At 44.5% G+C, this 18652-nt stretch overlaps 1 protein-coding gene across 2 annotated transcripts in view; it reads right to left on the reverse strand.

Annotated features, from left to right (window-relative positions):
• The window catches only part of KCTD2 (potassium channel tetramerization domain containing 2), a 201822-nt gene extending 185106 nt beyond the window's left edge, over positions 1–16716 (reverse strand). Inside the window, exon 1 of one of the 2 annotated variants that reach the window (XM_086930789.1) lies at positions 16472–16716. In XM_086930789.1, coding sequence (XP_086786915.1) covers positions 16472–16615 — 144 coding nt within the window. In that variant the 5' untranslated portion in view covers positions 16616–16716. The remainder of the gene's footprint in view (positions 1–16471) is intronic. The other variant, XM_086930788.1, reaches the window with a different exon arrangement.
• Positions 16717–18652: the final 1936 nt, after the last annotated feature.

Raw genomic sequence — 18652 nt, forward strand, 5'->3', positions numbered from 1 at the left:
CCTCTTCAGTCTGGCCCAGGAGTGTTATCCGCAGCCAGAAGATGCGCTCCTGGATCCTGCGTTGGTTCCGGGCTGCGGCCTGGAGCCTCAGCCGCCTTGCCACGATGTATAGACCTGGCATTGTGAATGTCCTCATGCTCCTACTGTGTCTCCTTAAGTGTGTTTGTTTTGCTCCGCCCATTTTTCCGGTTTGAAATTTTTTTTTTCTTCTAATTGAACTTCATGGTTACCACCTGGTTTGACTTCTCCTTAAATTGCGACTCGCATTTAGCAATTTTGTGAGTTTTCGCAATTTGCGATGTTTGATGAATTGGATTTGCGATTTATTTGTGAATTCGCAAATTAATTTGCAGAATCAGTGAGAATTTGTGGTTACCGATTCGCTATGGGGGTTCTACATTGATCTCTGCAAATTTATTTTTGCGAATTCGCAATTTACTGTAATTTTGCTTGATGAATTGTTGGAGCCGTAATTGCGATCGCAATAGCTGTTTCGCAGCTATTGCGAGCGCAATTTTGGTTGATGAATCTAGGCCAATATGATTTTGAGTCAGTGAAAAAATGGGCTACGTACACTTCTCACTCAATCACATACATGGTTAGTTTGGGGTCACAGTACTAATACGTGGGAGTCACTGTTCAAAGTATGTCATTATGTGTACACTTGGGGATGTTCGAGGAGTGGTTTGGTCCAATTCAATTCAATTCAATGGAGACTTCATTTCGGTTATATTTCAAACCATAAAAGTACACATATATACAATACAATTAAAAACATTACTCATAATATTACAATAATTCATAGTCACATAAGAAAGTCATATTACACGTGTCCCAATGCCAGTAAAATAAACCCAATACAGAGTAAAGTGCAGATGGAAAATACAGTATCATTTGTCTAAGCAGTTTCTCAGTTTAACAGTCAGTTTTAAGAATTCTATTACCTGGAGAACACTATCACTGTGCAAAAGCTGTAAGTATATAAATGCTGGTCTGGTTTGGTTAAAATTAAGTTTTCTTAGTAGGGCAACAAGATAACGTTTGCAGGGATATTCATAAAGCCTACATAAAAACATAAAATGCAGCATATCCTGTGGAGACTTCCTGTCGCAGCCACAGGGAGCTGCAATCTTATTAAAAATATCTGACTTTGGTCAAAATAAAAGATGATGGAAGATATTGAATCTAAACCTAGACAACAAGAATTTTTCATGGGAAGTAAAACTGCCCATTAGATATGGCTCCATACTGTCACAGGTTTTTAGCATAACATATTTCCTGATACTTGGTTTCATAAGCTCCTCACTTTCTCTTTGAGCCAGCCTGTCCTTGTAAAAATCGTGTTTGATTGCAGCTACATCCCCCTTTACAATCCATGTTGGGTTTTCAAACAAATTCAAACGACCCAGCCTGGAGAAGCCAGTTTTCAGGTGTTATAGCCAGGGGACGCACAAGGAATTGTCCTGAGACACAAGGTCTCTTACAATCAAATGGGTAAGAGGTATATCCTGATTTGTCCACAGTTTCACCCAGCAAATCAGAGGCCTTAGAGCAAAGATGTCAAATAGATACTGAGTTCCCAAGTTCTTCATGTACTGCCAGGTTAGGTGTACTGGCGGGGACACAAAGAAGACGTTTTAGGAAATTGTTTTCAACAACCTGTAATTGTTCTCCAGCTACATAACCCCATTGTTCGCAGCCATATGCAGCTGTAGCAACCGATTTAGCGTTATAGAGTTTAATCATTGCGTTAATTGGCTTCTTTCCCAATTTTGTTGCAAAGTTAAAGATGGTAGCATTAACTCTCGTCAATTCCCCTCTCTTTTTAGCCAGATGAGGGCCCCAGCTAAGCTTGGTATCAAATAAGCCACCAAGATATGAGAATGTTTGCGTGACGGGGATTGGTGCATCATCCAATTTAAAAACGAAGTTCTTTTTAGGTTGACGGCCAACATGCATAATATATGATTTAGAGTTGTTGACCAGTAAATTTCTGTCAGTCATAAAGATGTTAAAAGCAGTTAAAAGCGCCTGGAGTCCCTTCTCCGTTCTAGAAATTAAAACTGCATCATCTGCGTATAAAAGAACTGGAATACCCCGCCTGCCAACTCTAGGGCAGTCTGCCTGTACCTTCTGTAAGACAGCATCTAACTCATTAATATAAAAGTTAAAAAGGAATGGGGAGCGAATGCAGCCCTGACGCACTCCCTTCTTAATGTCAAAGTTGCCAGTAGTATCCCCATTAGCAGAATACCCAACGTTAGCACTGGTTTAACTGTGCATATCCACCAAAAAATCGACTATCCCTGTGTCCACACCTTTCTCCCTCATGGACTGCCACAGCCTTCCCCTGTTAACACAGTCGAAGGCTGACGACAGGTCCATGAAGGCGAGGTGGACAGTTCCCTTCTGCACGACAGTGTATTTGCTCAGTACAAGAAAGAGGTTAAGGCACTGGGTTGTGGTGGAGCGCCCACCGCAGAAACCATACTGGGAGATTGACATGATGTTCTCAGACGCCCAGCTTGTTATTCTCTGCAGCAGAATTCTCCCCATAATTTTGACCATAGAGTCAATTAATGAAATTGGCTGATAACAATGAGGACTACCCTTATCTCCTTTTTTAAATACGGGAACAATTGTTGATAGTCCCCAGGGCATAGGACAGCCCACCTTGGCAGCTGCATTAAAAACTGCAGCCAGGATGGGCGCCCAAAAGCTCGGGTCAGATTTGTACAAGTCTGGAGGGATCCCATCAGCCCTGGGGCTTTTCTGGCAGTAAGTCCTTCTATGGCCTCCATGACCTCACTGCTATCAAACCTGATGGTGCCTCCCCTAGCACTAGGGAGTGACTCGTTTGTTACAGGTACCAGAGAGAAATACAGTTGTTTAAAGTGCAGTTCCCACTCCTCCTAATCTAACCTAACAATCTAATGTCATTTAGGAGAAACCTAAAAACTCACCTGTATTCAAAAGCGTACTAAACTTACCCAGTAGCTCGACACAGTATTCAGTCTAAAGCGCTGCGAGGCCTCCGGGTGGTTATGCGCTATATAAGTGTAATTTTTCATTTCATTTCATTTCCTTAGTAATGCAGCAATCCAGACCGTCACCCGGCTCTTCTACCAGGAATGGTTTTTTAACTATTGCCCAAAATCTGGAGCTACATTTTAAGGTCGAGGGGTCAAGTATCTCGCTCCAGGCCTCTTCGCTTAAAAACTCCTTATGGGATTTGAGAACGGACTTATATTCTCTACGGTGGAGAAGTGTGGCTCAATGGTTAGAGTGGCAGACCTTGATGCAGAGCTCTGGCCCGGGACCAGGGTTCGATTCCCACCTTGGCGGGTCTCGGGCTAAAAAATTCCTCGGACCTGATATTCTCGCCTCAGTGCCTATTCCAATCATGGGTCCCACGCTGCAACTCTGGGCAATAGCTTGCTTAATCTCCACAACGGCCCCAACAGCGCTAGGATGCCTGGCTTCACCCTAGGGGTGCCCAGGAGTGGACACTTCACAGGGAAAGCCAGGAAGGGTTCCACAGCGGTATGAATAATAGCGCCACGAAACCGCTTGGTAGCAGTGCGCTCTACAAATACTTTACATTTACATTTACATTTACAATTTAACATTCTCCTGGACTCTCGGGGTAGCTGCCAGGGCTAGCCTAAGGTTACGAGCAGCTATGGAACAATCATGATTAAACCACCTTGGCCCACATTTCTCCAAACTCCTCTTTACTGGAACCAACATCAAGTCTGACACCTTCTCCGACAGATTTTGATAAGCAATAAGTACCCGCCGTGGCTCTACCCCTCCCGAGTGCAGTTCACAATGTCCTCAGTGCATATATCAACAATATTTTTGTACAGTAGGTCTGGGGTCACCATTGACCATTTGAGTCGCCGCCTCCCATCTGTTGTACCCAACATCCCTGAACTACATGTCTGTTTTTCCTTGGCAATCCAAGGTCCCTTCAGGCGAATTATTAAAGGATTATGGTCACTGAATTCGCTTTGGACAATATCAAACGAATCCAGAAAAGGCATCAATGTCGATGATAGCATGTGATCAATGAAGGTGCCCCTCCCATGCCCCTTAAAGGTGGGAGTATCAAAACATTTTAGAGGATCCCTAAGTGTCATGGCCAATGAGAGGTCCAGATTGTCTAGTAAAGCATTACAGAGTTCCCCATCCAGTGTGTGTTCCAGATGTAAACCATCCATGCGCTCACAACATAATTCTGCTAGACATTTCTTCATTGGGTCTCCACACGGGTGCACATTAAAATCACCCATGATCATGAGATTGTGACTAAAATCCTTCAAAGAAGAAGTGAGAAAAGCATACAAAGCAGATATGGGATTAGGTGCTGAAGTAGCATTGGTAGCATTATAAAAATTCACCAAACAAACTCGACAATTTTCTCCAGTTAGAGCTAGACCCATCATGTCAGAATCGTGTGCATCAATTCTACAAATTTTACAGGTGACAAGAATGGAAACAAAAATCACCAGTCCTCCATTTGGTCTGCCTCTTATTGATGGTGTAGCCGGTGCATAGAAGGCCTTATACCCTTCTAAGAAGAGATCACACTCAACCAGCCATGTCTCTTGTAGGCAGATAACCTTAAATTGCCTAATATAGTTGACCTAGTTTATGTCTGCCATTTTTGCAGCCAACCTCGCAATGTTCCACGAGACAACATTACTACCACAAATTTTGTCCTGTGAGTTCACAATAGGTACTAGTTCATCTGAAATTGTGGTGCCCTGACCCACAGGTACCTCATGTCAATCACACATGTCCAGGCCAGATAAAAGCTTGTACCTATTCTGTGTGTTAACATTAAACCCGTGCTGCGGATGGCCCATACAATTGGTTTTATACTGTGTATTAAAAAAATTTCCAGGTCTGCGCGGGTTAACAATATTATACAAAAAACGGGTGTCCGTAACCGGGGTCTGAGTTTCAACCACTGGTCTAATTAGCCTTTGTTGAGGAGGATTATTGCAGAGATGTGCATAGAAGTACCCCAATGGGCGCACACATATACTGCTCTCATTGTATATCAGTGTCGATGATCTTAAGAGAACACTGGCCACATGTTGGGGATGTTTAAAGTTCACAACAATGCAGTCTCCACTTCCTATTTTTTTTGGACGGGCCCACCCAGTTAACCCTCCTTACTGCCATTATTTGGTCTAGGTATGCAATTGGGAAGCCACAATTTTTGTTAAGCATGACACTGTTTTATTTTTGAGTGAGGCATGGGATTCGTCGTGAGGTGAGGCCGGGTGGGTACCGAAGGGTGGGACATTGGTCAAAACTACCACAAATGGTGCACAGTCAGGTGGTAGATTGAGATAGCGATTGCTCCTGTGGGGCCTAATATCTACTCCATGCCTTGGGGCTAGATTGGGCTGCGTCTGTAGGTCAGCTGTTGCTGGGGTGGCTGGTGTGGTTACTGTTGTTGATGCCCTACTCACAGTGGTGGGTGCTGCTACAGTATTACCGGTGTTAAACGGAGTTTTACCACGCACCACCACTGCCTGCCTTCCTTCCCCAGGATTGACCCTTATATCGGTGGCTGCAGCCTGATAAGAAGACACCAGGCCGCCGAGCCTAGCCACCTCCGCAGTGGTTTGGTCACTAATCCAAGTGTGCCAAGAACGCCAAATTACATATATATCTGGAGCTCACCGAAACAGGAGGGATTACCATCCTTATGATATGTATACACTTTGGACAGAAGAGGTGTCAACTAACCACTGTGATATTCATCAGGAGACTATACTTTATGTATATAGCACTCAGTTACACATCACAACATCACCCACTCCAGCCCCACCAACATGCATACGAAGATGCTGAATATCACCTTAGGATCAGAGAAACATATGCGCTAACATGGAAAGATGTCAAAGTGAATTCGCTGACTCATACGTATCAAAAGAAAGAGATGTGTTAGTATGCGGACTGTTAAGAGGAGTATCACACTATGCCTTCACTCTGGTGGCCGTTTCCGCTTTCCAGTACCCGTTTTCATTACTTCCAGGCATATTTAGAAAGTTGGGAGGGTCACCTCGAGTACAAGGGTCACCCTTGAATTAGTTCCCTTGCTTGCCTTTGTTCATATGGAGAGGGACCGGCTGGCGCATGGTGAAGAAAAGTCACCGGTCTAGTAACTCAAAATAGTGACATGATGCCTTTATATTGCTCACTTGAAAGATATGGACCTTTTTTTTTTTTTTTTACAAAACAAATGGACAATTACGAAGAAATGTGAATGAAACATTTTTTATTTTTAACTTTCAAACGTCGCAAAAATCAATTTGTAACTGAACTCGGAAATGGCTAAAAGTGATAATATTTTAAACAGGCGTGCGGATCTTGGAAATTACATTTTCCAACTGTCTTTAGTGTTAACAAAATGAGGTGTTTGTATTTTTTAAACATTCAACTGTAGTGTGGGCAAACGACAGCCACAATGAAAGTGAACGTACTTTATTCATAAGATAATAAGAGCCCGCTGGGCGCAGAAAGAAGAACAGCGTCCACCGTGAGAGTCAGCTGTCAACTGTCAGACAGTCACGGTGAGGTCACATAAATAGACCATGAACATTCCATGATGACACCAGATGATGTCAGCTCATGGAGCTGGAAAACATACTATGCTACATATCCCCCTGCACACTATTATAAGGAAATAGCAGGTACAACACCCCCCTTTCTTCACATTTGAGAACAGAACAGTCTCTACTCCATCACATAGTCCTGGAATCTTTTTGGCAAGTTGACAACTCTACCCCCTCTGGATGTTATACCCACCACAGGTGTAGGTGCAATGTCCCCCATGCATACTGCGGAGGAACTAGCTCCTTTTTCAGTTGGGCACACCACATAGTCTTCCCGGGCTAGAAAAATGTCATCATTTTCAACGAATGAACTCCTAGACCTTCTTCCTAACTGTGGCGAACAACTGGGTCTGGCATCAGCATGTGACTGGTTTTGAGTTTCAGATATGTCTTCCCATTCAAGCACACTATCATTACATCTCCCTTCCTCCTTTTCCTAATTTTTCATTATTATCTTCTCCTGTCCTTGTTTCAGTCTTACCACATCGTCTTTACTACGCCATCCTTCGCCTTCTATGTACACAGCACCACTAGAAGCCTTACAGATCCTCATAGGTTTACTGAACTTTGATTCTCCTTTGCTTACTGACCCAGGTTTTCTCACCAACACCCAATCACCTGGTGTCACACGTTTGTCCTTCACCCTGTTTACCATATCGGAGTATGCCTTTGCTTTCATCTGTTTTTTCTCAATGTTCTCTTTTACTTTGAGCTCTTTCTCACATATTTCTGTCGACTCGACATCGGTTCCTTTCCATCCACCTATTTTAGGTGTCATGATGTTGTTACACATTCTACCTCTCATCAAGAAGAATGGAGTTTGTCTCGTAGTTTCATTAGGCGTATTGTTGTACGTGTTAATCTTCATCCTTATGAACTCTTTCACATTCATTTTATTTGCAATGGCCATTTGGATCCCTTCTTTAAAGTACCTGTTCATTCTTTCAACTTGGCCGTTGCTCTTAGGACTATACAGTGGTGTCTTTTCTTGAGCAATACCGGAGTTTTCTAAAAACTCCTTCATCATATCGGAAACTAATTGCGAACCATTGTCTGACACCAGGACCTTAGGTTGACCCTCTTTGTCAAATACTTTCCTTAAAAATGTTATGACTACTTCAGGGGACCCTTTGTGCTGAGGAAACTCACCGGCTGCTGTTCACAACGCCAATCTCCCTTGCCATCGTGCCTGCCTCCCTGTATCCCTGGAGGGATTGACCGCCCCACTGCGTGGTAACAGCTTGCAGCACCCGCTTTGCGGGTGCCGCTGCGCGGTGCAAGGCGTGGGGTCGAGGCTGCAGGAGTGCTGTCTGCTGCAAAAAGGAGGGAACACCGGAGTAAACTGAGGGCGCGCGCCGCAGGGACTCTCAAGACCAGGAGTCCCTGCGCTGCACAGGTGTGCACGGCCGCGCCCCCAGCAAGACACGCCCCCCGGCCGACCAGGAAACAAAAGGGGGAAGTCTTCCAACGGATAACGGGACCCTTTGTGCTGAGGAAACTCACCGGCTGCTGTTCACAACGCCAATCTCCCTTGCCATCCTGCCTGCCTCCCTGTATCCCTGGAGGGATTGACCGCCCCACCGCGTAGACACAGCTTGCAGCACCCGCTTTGCGGGTGCCGCCGCGCGGTGCAAGATGTGGGGTCGAGGCTGCAGGAGTGCTGTCTGCTGCAAAAAGGAGGAGGGAACACCGGAGTAAACTGAGGGTGCGCGCCGCAGGGACTCTCAAGACCAGGAGTCCCTGCGCTGCACAGGTGTGCACGGCCGCGCCCCCAGCAAGACATGCCCCCCGGCTGCAATCGCCCTTTAAAAACAACGGATTTCCGCTCAGCGGGACGCCGAGCGAAGCCTGGGCAAAGGGCGGGCCCTCTGTGGCCCTCAGAGGCCTGAGGAGCCTGGCCTGGGCCACAAACCCTGGTCGAACTCCATTAGCTCCTTCCACCATTTACCTCAGGAACTGTAAGTCTTCTAAATGCTCTATCATATGACACAGGGTTACTAGATGCCTTTCAGTGCTAAGCATTAACTATACGTTACATACCCCATAGTTAAAGCTTCTAGATTACCTGTATTTAACATAGGCTTGCTATGAACTGTAGGGAAACTAGAAGCATGGCTGCAGCAGGAGCAAAAAAACTAACTGGGACTCTGGATGATTTTATCACCCGCACCCATGCATTAATCGATGAGGAAATAATTTTAATGGATAGGAGAGTATCCCAAGATCTAGCTATGGCCAAGAGATCTTCTTTGGGTCTCATTGCCCAGGCACAGACGCCTAACATCGACTCTCGCCCAAATACTCATGCCATAGTACATAGTACCTGGGTCAACGGAGACCTTGATGTTTCTAACCTACAACAGGACCTGGAGGCTTCCCCCAATCTTAACCTCTTGATAGACAGTGGAACACACCAAATCGAGCCAAACCCCTCTGCCATGGTAACTGCCATAAATGAAAGGGGTCTGAAAGAAGGGGCAATCCCTAAACAAAAACAGAAGGTTAACAAACCAGCCACTAACAAAGGGAAGAAAGCTCAAACTGTTCCTATCCAACACAACGTCATTCCCGATCCTGTCATTGTGAATAACAATTTGGTAGTTTCTTCTAATGACACAGGGGGGTTGCATTCGATTAAGAATGGCCTACCTTTGAGTCTTCCAGACGATACAATTATTGACCACAGTCTGGAGGAAATCCTGGAGCTGAGTGGGGAAGTTGCTAATCTAGCTAAACAACCTCAGGAGGGGAGTGGATTAAGTATGGATAATACTAATATTCTTAATATGCTAAAAGTCTTGCTCAAACCCATAGAGGCTAGACTACGTTGCCTGGAAACCATCCTAAAGAACATACATAAGGACATAAGTGCTCCTAGTTTCACCTTGAATAATAAGACACCCCAGGTCGCCAATACAGCTAACACAGCCAATAAGTCATCTTTGGCTGGTAACAGTGTACCTGTGTCCAAAAACAACGTGCCTAAGAAATCTAGCAACACTCCAAATCAGGGTGGCACTAAAGCAAAGCCCCCCGAAACAGGACAAGTTCAGAATATAACCAAAACCAAACCAACCCCTCAAGTTACATCTAACGATTCCACCCCACTGAATTCAAATCTTGACGCAGTCCCAAGAGTCAAGGTAGCTGCTCGCAGAAATATCCATCTCCCTCCTGACGCCTGCCCGTACGTAGTCATCCTCACCGGAGTTACTGAAATTTCTCCATCGGAAGTAGAATCCTACCAGGCCCTAAAAAACAAAGTATGCCACTAGTTGTCCAAAAACCACCCCCTTCCGCCTAACATACCAAGCAATATCTTAATGGTGGAGAGAACCCCGTGGGTGGGAGGTAACAGAAAAAATCTACAAGGGGACTGCGTTGTAGTCACCTTCGAGAACACCGAAGTTGTAGATTATATATGTAGTAGTGGAGCACCTAGATACCAAGCAAGTACTGTGACCGCTAGGCCTCTCTCCTATTTCTATCTACCAGGAAACCAAGTAGACAACAGATGGAGTTGGTTAAAGGGACCACAAGACTCAAAACCCAGACAGAGATTTATCCCCCCATGGGAAATGCAACCTTATGGCTGGGAGGAGGGGGGGGACGTGGAATGGAACCTGGTCAGGAGAAGAAGAGGTAGACCGCGCCAAGGAGGCTTCTTTGTTGGGCCACAAAACACTCAACCCCATCATTATCACCAGTTTGCAAATGGGCAAGATAACTTTTACAACTTTCCAACTGCTAATCGCTATGAATGTCTGTCAACCACGGACTGGGTCGACTGACAAACACAGGATTCTCCAAATGGACAGAGGCATCATATTTCCTCCATCCAACTGCAAAAGGAAATTAGTACCCCGGACTCGCAGAAGTTAAATTCATCTTTAACTGCCGATAAGGGTCCTGTAGCTGGCGAGAGTAGGGGAATGCTTAACTTGCCTAATCCCGACAAGCCAACCTGTAAAATCCTCACCTGGAATGTGGCGGGATTAACTGCTAAGGCTTCAGACCCCATATGGCAGGGGTTTGTCAAACAATACGACATCTTGGCTTTCCAAGAAACATGGGACACATCAACTAGTTTCTCATTGGATGGCTTTCATAGCTTTTTTACCCCAGCAGTTTCGGGCGCAAGAGGGAGAGCCAAGGGTGGCCTACTCACATTGTTTTCATTGAATTTGGTGGGGGCTTTTAAAAAATTAGACCCAGCGCCCACAAATACGTTAATAGTTGAGTGGACTATCTCGGACTCGCATATTTTATTATTTATTAATTTTTATAATTCCAGGGAGGGTTCTTCTGTGAATGAGCATTTGACTTCCCTGTTAGATTTTCTGTTAGTCTATAGACACGATTGCACTTCCTTCCCAGAGATGGTTATCCTGGGTGATTTTAATATCCACCCCTGTGAGGGGGATTGTTACAATGATAGATATGGGGGATCACCGGTCGAGGGCATTCCCCACTTTGAACACACAAAGGAGGGTGAGGGGCTCGAGACCTTTCTCGCCAACTTAAACTTATTTGAACTAGGCCAAGGAAATAACGAGTCTAGAGCGCCCACATTTATTGGGAGAGATGCAAACACTGTCATTGACTATATCTTCGTATCAGCAGGGGTCTTAGTGAAGGCACTGGAGTACAGGGTCGTGACTGCTATCTTTAGCGACCATAACCCCGTCCTTCTAACGCTGGACCTAGATTGTTTCCCGAATGGCAGTGAGACAGGCGCTGCAGCTCCTAGAGATCTGTTAACTAAGGACCAGGGTAGGCGATAAAGTGGGAGAAGATTCTCCCCGAACATTTCTTCCAAACATTAGCACAGGAAACTGAGGCAAACATGGCAGTTTGCTTACATCCCACTTCCTTGGGCTCCGATGTTGTGGCCGCCTATGTGGATATATGCACAAGGATCTCTAAGAACCTGGAGTCAAGGAATGGTGCGCAAGGTAGTAAGAACATTCACAAATGGTTCGATAAGGAATGCTCGCAAACGCATAGTGCCCTGTTGAAAACACTAAAACAGAGACCCAGAGATAGGACATTAGTGGCAAACCTTAGAAAGGAATACAAATCTGCACTTACCAAGCGCAAGACTCAAATTAAGGAGGAAGCCTGGGACAGTTTATTAGCCACAGATGTATTAAGAGACAGCAAAAAATTTTGGGCCATTGTCAATCAGCCTTTCTTTACCGAGGATGGGAAAACCGATATGGACTGTGTGATTGAAGATGATAGATGGCTTCACCACTTCAAACAGATTTATGAAACCACGGCTCCAATTTCCCCAGTTAGTGCCCTTGCTCCAAACAACATGAACATGGAATTTAACATCATTGAGGTGGAAAGGGCGATTAAAAATACAAGTAAACGTAAGGCCCCTGGACCTGATGGGGTCCCTGCCGATCTCTATATTCAGTATCCGCAATTTTGGTCAAAAATACTAACAAATGTCTTTAATGCGATACCTTCGGCTGGTTTCCCTTCTTCCTGGGCCACCTCTATTATTGTTCCTATTTTTAAGAAGGGGAACAGGGGGGACTCCGCCTGCTACAGGCCAATCTCCTTGTTGGACTCTGCCGTTAAGATCTTGGGCAGAGTCATTCTTCAAAGACTTGGGGATTGGCTAGAGGAGAGTGGGGTTCTCTCCGACCTGCAGTATGGTTTTAGAGCACATAGGGGGACCATGGACCAATGCTTAAACCTTCACCTTATTATTAGTAAATACACTGTGGTGAAGGAGGGGCTTTTATATTTAGGTTTCATGGACTTATCCTCCGCCTTCGATTTGGTTAATCGCTCTAAACTATGGCTTATTTTGCGGGACTTGGGTTTGGACACTACTTTGGTTAATTTCTTGCACGATCTCCACCAGAACTTGTTTGCTTCTGTCAGGGTAACAAGGGAAGGTAGGTGTACTGAGAAATTTAGATCTGGGAGAGGGGTCAGACAAGGTTGCATCCTGGCCCCTCTCCTATTTACACTCTACATTAATTCCCTGGGCAAATCCCTGAATTTAGCTACCCTGGACGTGCCGCGTATGGGAGGGTCACCTATTCCGGTCCTCCTATACGCGGACGACGCCGTCCTCATAGCCCGTACAGGTACGGGCCTACAAAGACTGTTAGATCATTTCGGATCGTTTATGGAAGCCTTGGATCTAAAGATCAACTCAGCAAAATCCCATGTCATGGTAACTGGCTCACGCAAGAAAAACATGAAGCTTAAAACCTTTAGCTGCAACGAAACATCCATCTCGAGGGTACCTTTCTTTTGTTATTTAGGCGTCACCTTTGACGAAAGAGGAACTTGGGGTGCCCAGTTGAAACTGAAGGAAAATGGAGTTACTAGATCTACTACAGCTCTCATGCACTTTTCTAAAAAACTTGGTTCGAGGCCTATGGAGGCCATGATTCGTATTTATAAATCCAAAATGTGTAGCAATTGCATCTTACGGGGCAGATATTTGGGGTTATGTCTCATCCCCAGGCATCCAAATTATAGAAAATAACTTCATACGATCCCCACCGAAACAAGGAAAACAGTTACCCATGCTCTAGTCACGAGCCGTCTGGACTACGGAAACACCCCTCTACGCAGGTACGTCCGCTAAACTCCAGAAGAAACTCCAACGAATCCAAAACGCCTCAGCCAGGATCATATTAGACATCCCGCGCAACGAACACATCTCTGGTCACCTGAAAGACCTCCACTGGCTACCCGTCAATAAGAGAATCACCTTCCGACTGCTAACCCACGCACACAAATCACTCTACGACATCGGACCAGAATGCCTCAACTCACGACTATCCTTCTACACCCCCTCCCGCCAACTTCGCTCTTCCAGCCAAGCCCTCGCCACTGTACCTCGCATCAACAAGACCACCATGGGAGGCAGATCATTCTCTTACCTGGCTGCTAAAACATGGAACTCACTCCCCGCTCACCCAGAACCACCTAGCATTCAGAAAGCAACTTAAAACGTGGATATTTGACAAGTAATCCTCCTCCCATTTCTAAGCGCCTTGAGACCCTCTGGGTAGGTAGTGCGCTATATAAATTCTCTGACTTGACTTGACTCCCAAAGTCATCTCCCACATATTCAATCCATAATGAAGTGGGCTTGGGTTACATCACTGATCTCCTAAAAATGTCCCCGCTGCTATGCTGGGTTAAAACTTGGACAAATGAGGAGATTACGTTGAAACACCGCATACTCAAAAACTGTATGGCCCTGGATAAAGCGGACAGCATACCCTGGTTAGCGTATGTTAGAGCGGCATGCGCGAGGCTAGGGCTTCCGGACATGTATTCTTTACCACAGGGCCTTAAGAAAGAGGATGTAGGGTGGGTCAAGTTGCATTTCCGAAATGTGTTGGAGACAGAGAGGGAAGAGGTTGAGCTTAGTAAACCAATGGTGAGGACAATATATCAACTTTCTACCTCCCTAGCTATGGAACCTTACCTAAAATATGTAACTAAACCATACCATTGTTTTCTCTTATTAAGGTTTAGGTTCAACCTCATACACCTCGTGCTTGGATCCTATACAAAGTGGGGGACCCCAGAAAATATCCCACCTTGTACCTGTGATAGCTTTTCTACACAGGACACGCTTCATTTAGTGATGCTCTGCGAACGCTATTTGTTGGCCCGTAAAAAATTCTTGTTTCTAATCTTAAAAGACTTAAACTTTGTTCAGGTGAGGCCCGCCCTCCTACACCTGCAAATGCTTAATTCTGTGCAGGTCACATATGGTGTAGCTAGCTTTTTAGTAGCAGCAGCTCGATTAAATAAAATAAGACTTTCCCAGACAAATAACCACTAAGGCTGATATTCTGTTAAATACGTTCCGGGGAAACGTGCCAAAAATACTGGGAATTGGCGCCTTAAGTGACTCTAGGCTGCTTAGTATCTACTCTCTGTATCTAATCTTTTTAAATTGTTTTTTTTTTTTTTTTTTAAATTTAAATCCTTTTTAATGAACTTACATATGAACTGCAATCATGTGTATATTTGTTTAATAGTAATCTTATTTTTGTTTGTTGTACGGATTTTTTAAATTATGAACTGTGTATTGCTTTTATGGTTTTAATTAACCGAAATAAAGATATTTGACTGACTGACTACTTCAGTCGTTACTGCATTCAAAAATTTATAAACATACCCATTTTGAGTAGTAGTCCGTCAATACTACCAAGTATTTGCATTCATTTGGCAATAAATTGAATGGTCCTGCAAAGTCAATTGCGATTTTAGCCCAGGGTCCATCCAATTTGCAGTTCGTTCTTTTCCACCCTCCAATGCTTATCTGACTTTAAACATTTCTCGCACACATCTATGTAGTTTCTTATCTCACTGTCCACACCCGGCCACCAATAATGCATCCTTATAATGTTCCTAGTTGCAGTGATACCCGGATGTCCTCTGTGTGCCAGCTTAATAATTTTTTGTCTGAGTCCATATGGTGGCACAAAGACTTCACCTCTTTTTAAGAAACCATTTTCCAACGTTAGTTCTTCACCTACCTGTTGGTAATTTCTCAGTTCATTCGGCATGTTCCTTATAGGTGGCCATTTAGATCGCACATATGTTTTCACTTTTGCTAGTACAGTATCCTTAGCCATGCTCTCCTGCCATTCCTTTTCAGTTATTGATCCTTCACACATCATTGTGGCATCAATGAAAGCCACCACACATTGCCAGCTACGATCCTCCAACCAAGCCCTTGCCACTGTACCTCGCATCAACAAAACCACCATGGGAGGTAGATCCTTCTCCTATCTGGCAGCTAAAACCTGGAACTCACTTCCCACTCACCTTCGCCTTACTCAGAACCACCTAGCATTCAGAAAGCAACTTAAAACGTGGATATTCGACAAGTAATTCCCCACCCTTCTTCAAGCGCCTTGAGACCCTCTGGGTATGTAGTGCGCTATATAAATCTATTGACTTGACTTGACTTGACTTGTCATCTTGCACCTCGTCGCCAATTGTAGTGTGGACAAACGACAGCCACAATGAAAGTGAACGTACTTTATTCATAAGATAACAAGGGCCCGCTGGGCGCAGAAAGAAGAACAGCGTCCACCGTGAGAGTCAGCTGTCAACTGTCAGACAGTCACGGTGACGTCACATAAATAGACCATGAACATTCCATGATGACACCAGATGATGTCAGCTCGTGGAGCTGGAAAACATACTATGCTACATATCCCCCTGCACAATATTATAAGGAAATAGCAGGTACAACACAAACTTGCTGTTAATTCGTTTTTGTTTCCAGTCGGTTGTCTTAATCCACCTCCACTCAACACAAAGCAAGTGCTTCACATTTGCTTTGAATAAAGCAATAGAATGATTAATTGTGTGAAGTTCTCGGTTTCCTACATTCATGGTCATTCTGACAAAGTAGATGCTGCCAGTGAGACGGAGGATGGGACACTTTCTGAAGCTAGGCTATACGCATAGTGTTTTGAAATACAAAGATCAGCAGGGAGGGGGCCACAAGTGACAGCCCGATGCGGGAACTGGCGCCCTCTTTCTAAAATGGGAAGGGGGTCGGTCCACCCCTCACTTGTGCTCTGCAGGCATCTCTCTAGGCCAGGTTTCTATGAGAAAAATAAATTTTCGGCAAGTGTGGTGGCTTTTTTCTTCTTTGCATTTACAGAATAAAAATCTCAACAACCTAGCCATTCCGCTGCTACGGCCTTTCCCACAACAATCTCTTTTAACTTTCTTGAATAAAAAAAAAAAAGTCATACAATCTCCGCTCCGCCCCTCTTCATCCTCACTGCATAGTACCACCCTCATTAGCAGCCCCGCCTTACCTGAGGCCCCGCCCCCTCCAGACAGAGCCGACTCAGCAAGGAGCGCGGTTCCCGATTAAGGCTTTCTCGGCTGGTAATGAAGCACGTACCGCCCACGTTCAGCCTGACCCACTGAGAGCGGGCGGCAGCGGGGGGTTCAGCCATTTCGTTCAAAACGGGAGTTGAAACCTCCCAGCAACACTACGGGCACTTCCGGGATCGACTTCCGGGGGAGGGACAGGCAAGAGACTTTCGTTTAATACAATGGAAATAAAAGAAACGCACAGAAGCACAATTGGGCCCCATTTTGGATTGGGAACTGCGAAGAAACCAAGTTCATCAAAAAATGAGTTTGGAAAGGAGACTGCTTTTAATATTTTATCTTAAAGGGCTTATTTTAAAATTTATTTGAACACGTCTAAATCATTTTTACATGCTCTATAATAGCTGGACTGAAATAATTGTGTTTAAGTATATCTTTGTTCTGCATCTAGGGTTGCCACCTTTCTTAGAAAAAAGTGCTCTTTATTTGATTACCCTTTGCTATTCTGGAAGAGTCTCGAATTTGTAGGTGAAAAATTGTTTCAGTAAAATTCAAAGCAGCCACGTTTCTTAGATCCACAGATGATCAGCAGCTGCAGTCCAGCTTTTAAAAAAAATTGTATTCTGGGACTTCTATTCCTGTTATGTAAAGGAACAAACAAGTCAGAATTCACTTGGGACTTTAGCACCTTACAGGTAGACCTAGGAAACCTGGCTAGGGCTTAAAATTGTCAAGATTGTTTTGTAACATAGCAATGATCCCCATGTTTGGTCTGGAAACCCTCCTGAAACGGTTTGAACAGCTTGCTGTCAAATTGTTTTAACTGGTAACTTCACAGCTCTGCGGTTTTAGGTTCTGGTTTCAGTACGGGGAAAACAGATTTGACTTTGTTTTCCATTATATTTGCTGGCTAGAACAATAAACTACCAGTCAGGTGGCAACTTCTTATGATGAGATGTGCAGAAACCACAGGACCAAAGGAGTTTGAAGAACGAGTTTACTAGGAAACACAACCTGGTGTCCGACCACCTTGAGAAGCCAGCAGTAACTGACTCACATTGAGTGCTGTCCACCTTACATTTTCAAAAAGAACACTGAGAACACAGAGGTAAGATTACATCATAACACATCCTTCCCCTTTGCGAATAAAACAAAAGGAAACAAAACCTAAGCATAGCTGCCAAGGTTTCAGATTGCTATGTGTGACATTTTCTTAAATTCATTGTAATTATGAGTGACATTTCAACCACTATGAGTGACACTTTCTCACAAGCAAAATCTAACAATGAAAACAAGAAAAACATATAAATTACAGGAATTACACCCATTTGAGCAACAAGGACCTCTAAGATGAGTCACATCATAATCCACAAACTGTATTACTGAGCAGGGTGCCCTGGTCCTGCATGCCGCCCACTACCTGCCAAACCCATCACCCCACTCGCAGTTTGTCACACACAGATACACTACAAGCTCTGCTAACTCAATGACGCTTGACGCACTGAGAAGTTACGTTGGCAAGCACCACAGTGGCTCTCACAATCACCTGAACCAGGTACGAGCGACTACTAACACAGCTTACAGTCAGTGAGAAGACAGACTGCTATGTGATGTACAGTCAGTTCTCAGCTGTAACAGGGCAGGCAGGTGGCAGCTCAGAAGAGAATCATGGCTGTGGCACAAGAAAACAATTAACTATCAGGGGTATTGCCAAGTAGGCCTGCACACATGAACAAAACCAAGAAAAATAAAGATACATAGTGAAATTCGGCCCTAAGCTGAAACTTGCACTGCATGAAAACTCAGATACGACCTGCTCAACGAGTCCCTATGACGCCTTTGCAACACGTTATGAGATAACTTGCAAGTCTAACATAACGCCCAGATGAACAGAGGGCCCTACACACATTTGTTTTCAGAAGTATAATCGGATATATATATATATATATATATATATATATCTCCTCTCCAATTGTCTGCTTCTACTTTGTGTTCATGAAGGGCAGGTGCAAACCATTCATCAGTGCTCCACCCTCCCACCTCAGTTATGTTTGGGTTTTATTTACACCTGTGCCTAGTCCCTTTAAAACAGATGACATGGCTGAAACAGAAACAAATCTCCATTTCAAAAATTCCACCATTCATTGAAGTTCCGGCAG

The sequence above is a fragment of the Lissotriton vulgaris genome, chromosome 7, assembly GCF_964263255.1.
Source record: "Lissotriton vulgaris chromosome 7, aLisVul1.2, whole genome shotgun sequence".
In the NCBI taxonomy this organism is placed as follows: Eukaryota; Metazoa; Chordata; class Amphibia; order Caudata; family Salamandridae; genus Lissotriton; species Lissotriton vulgaris.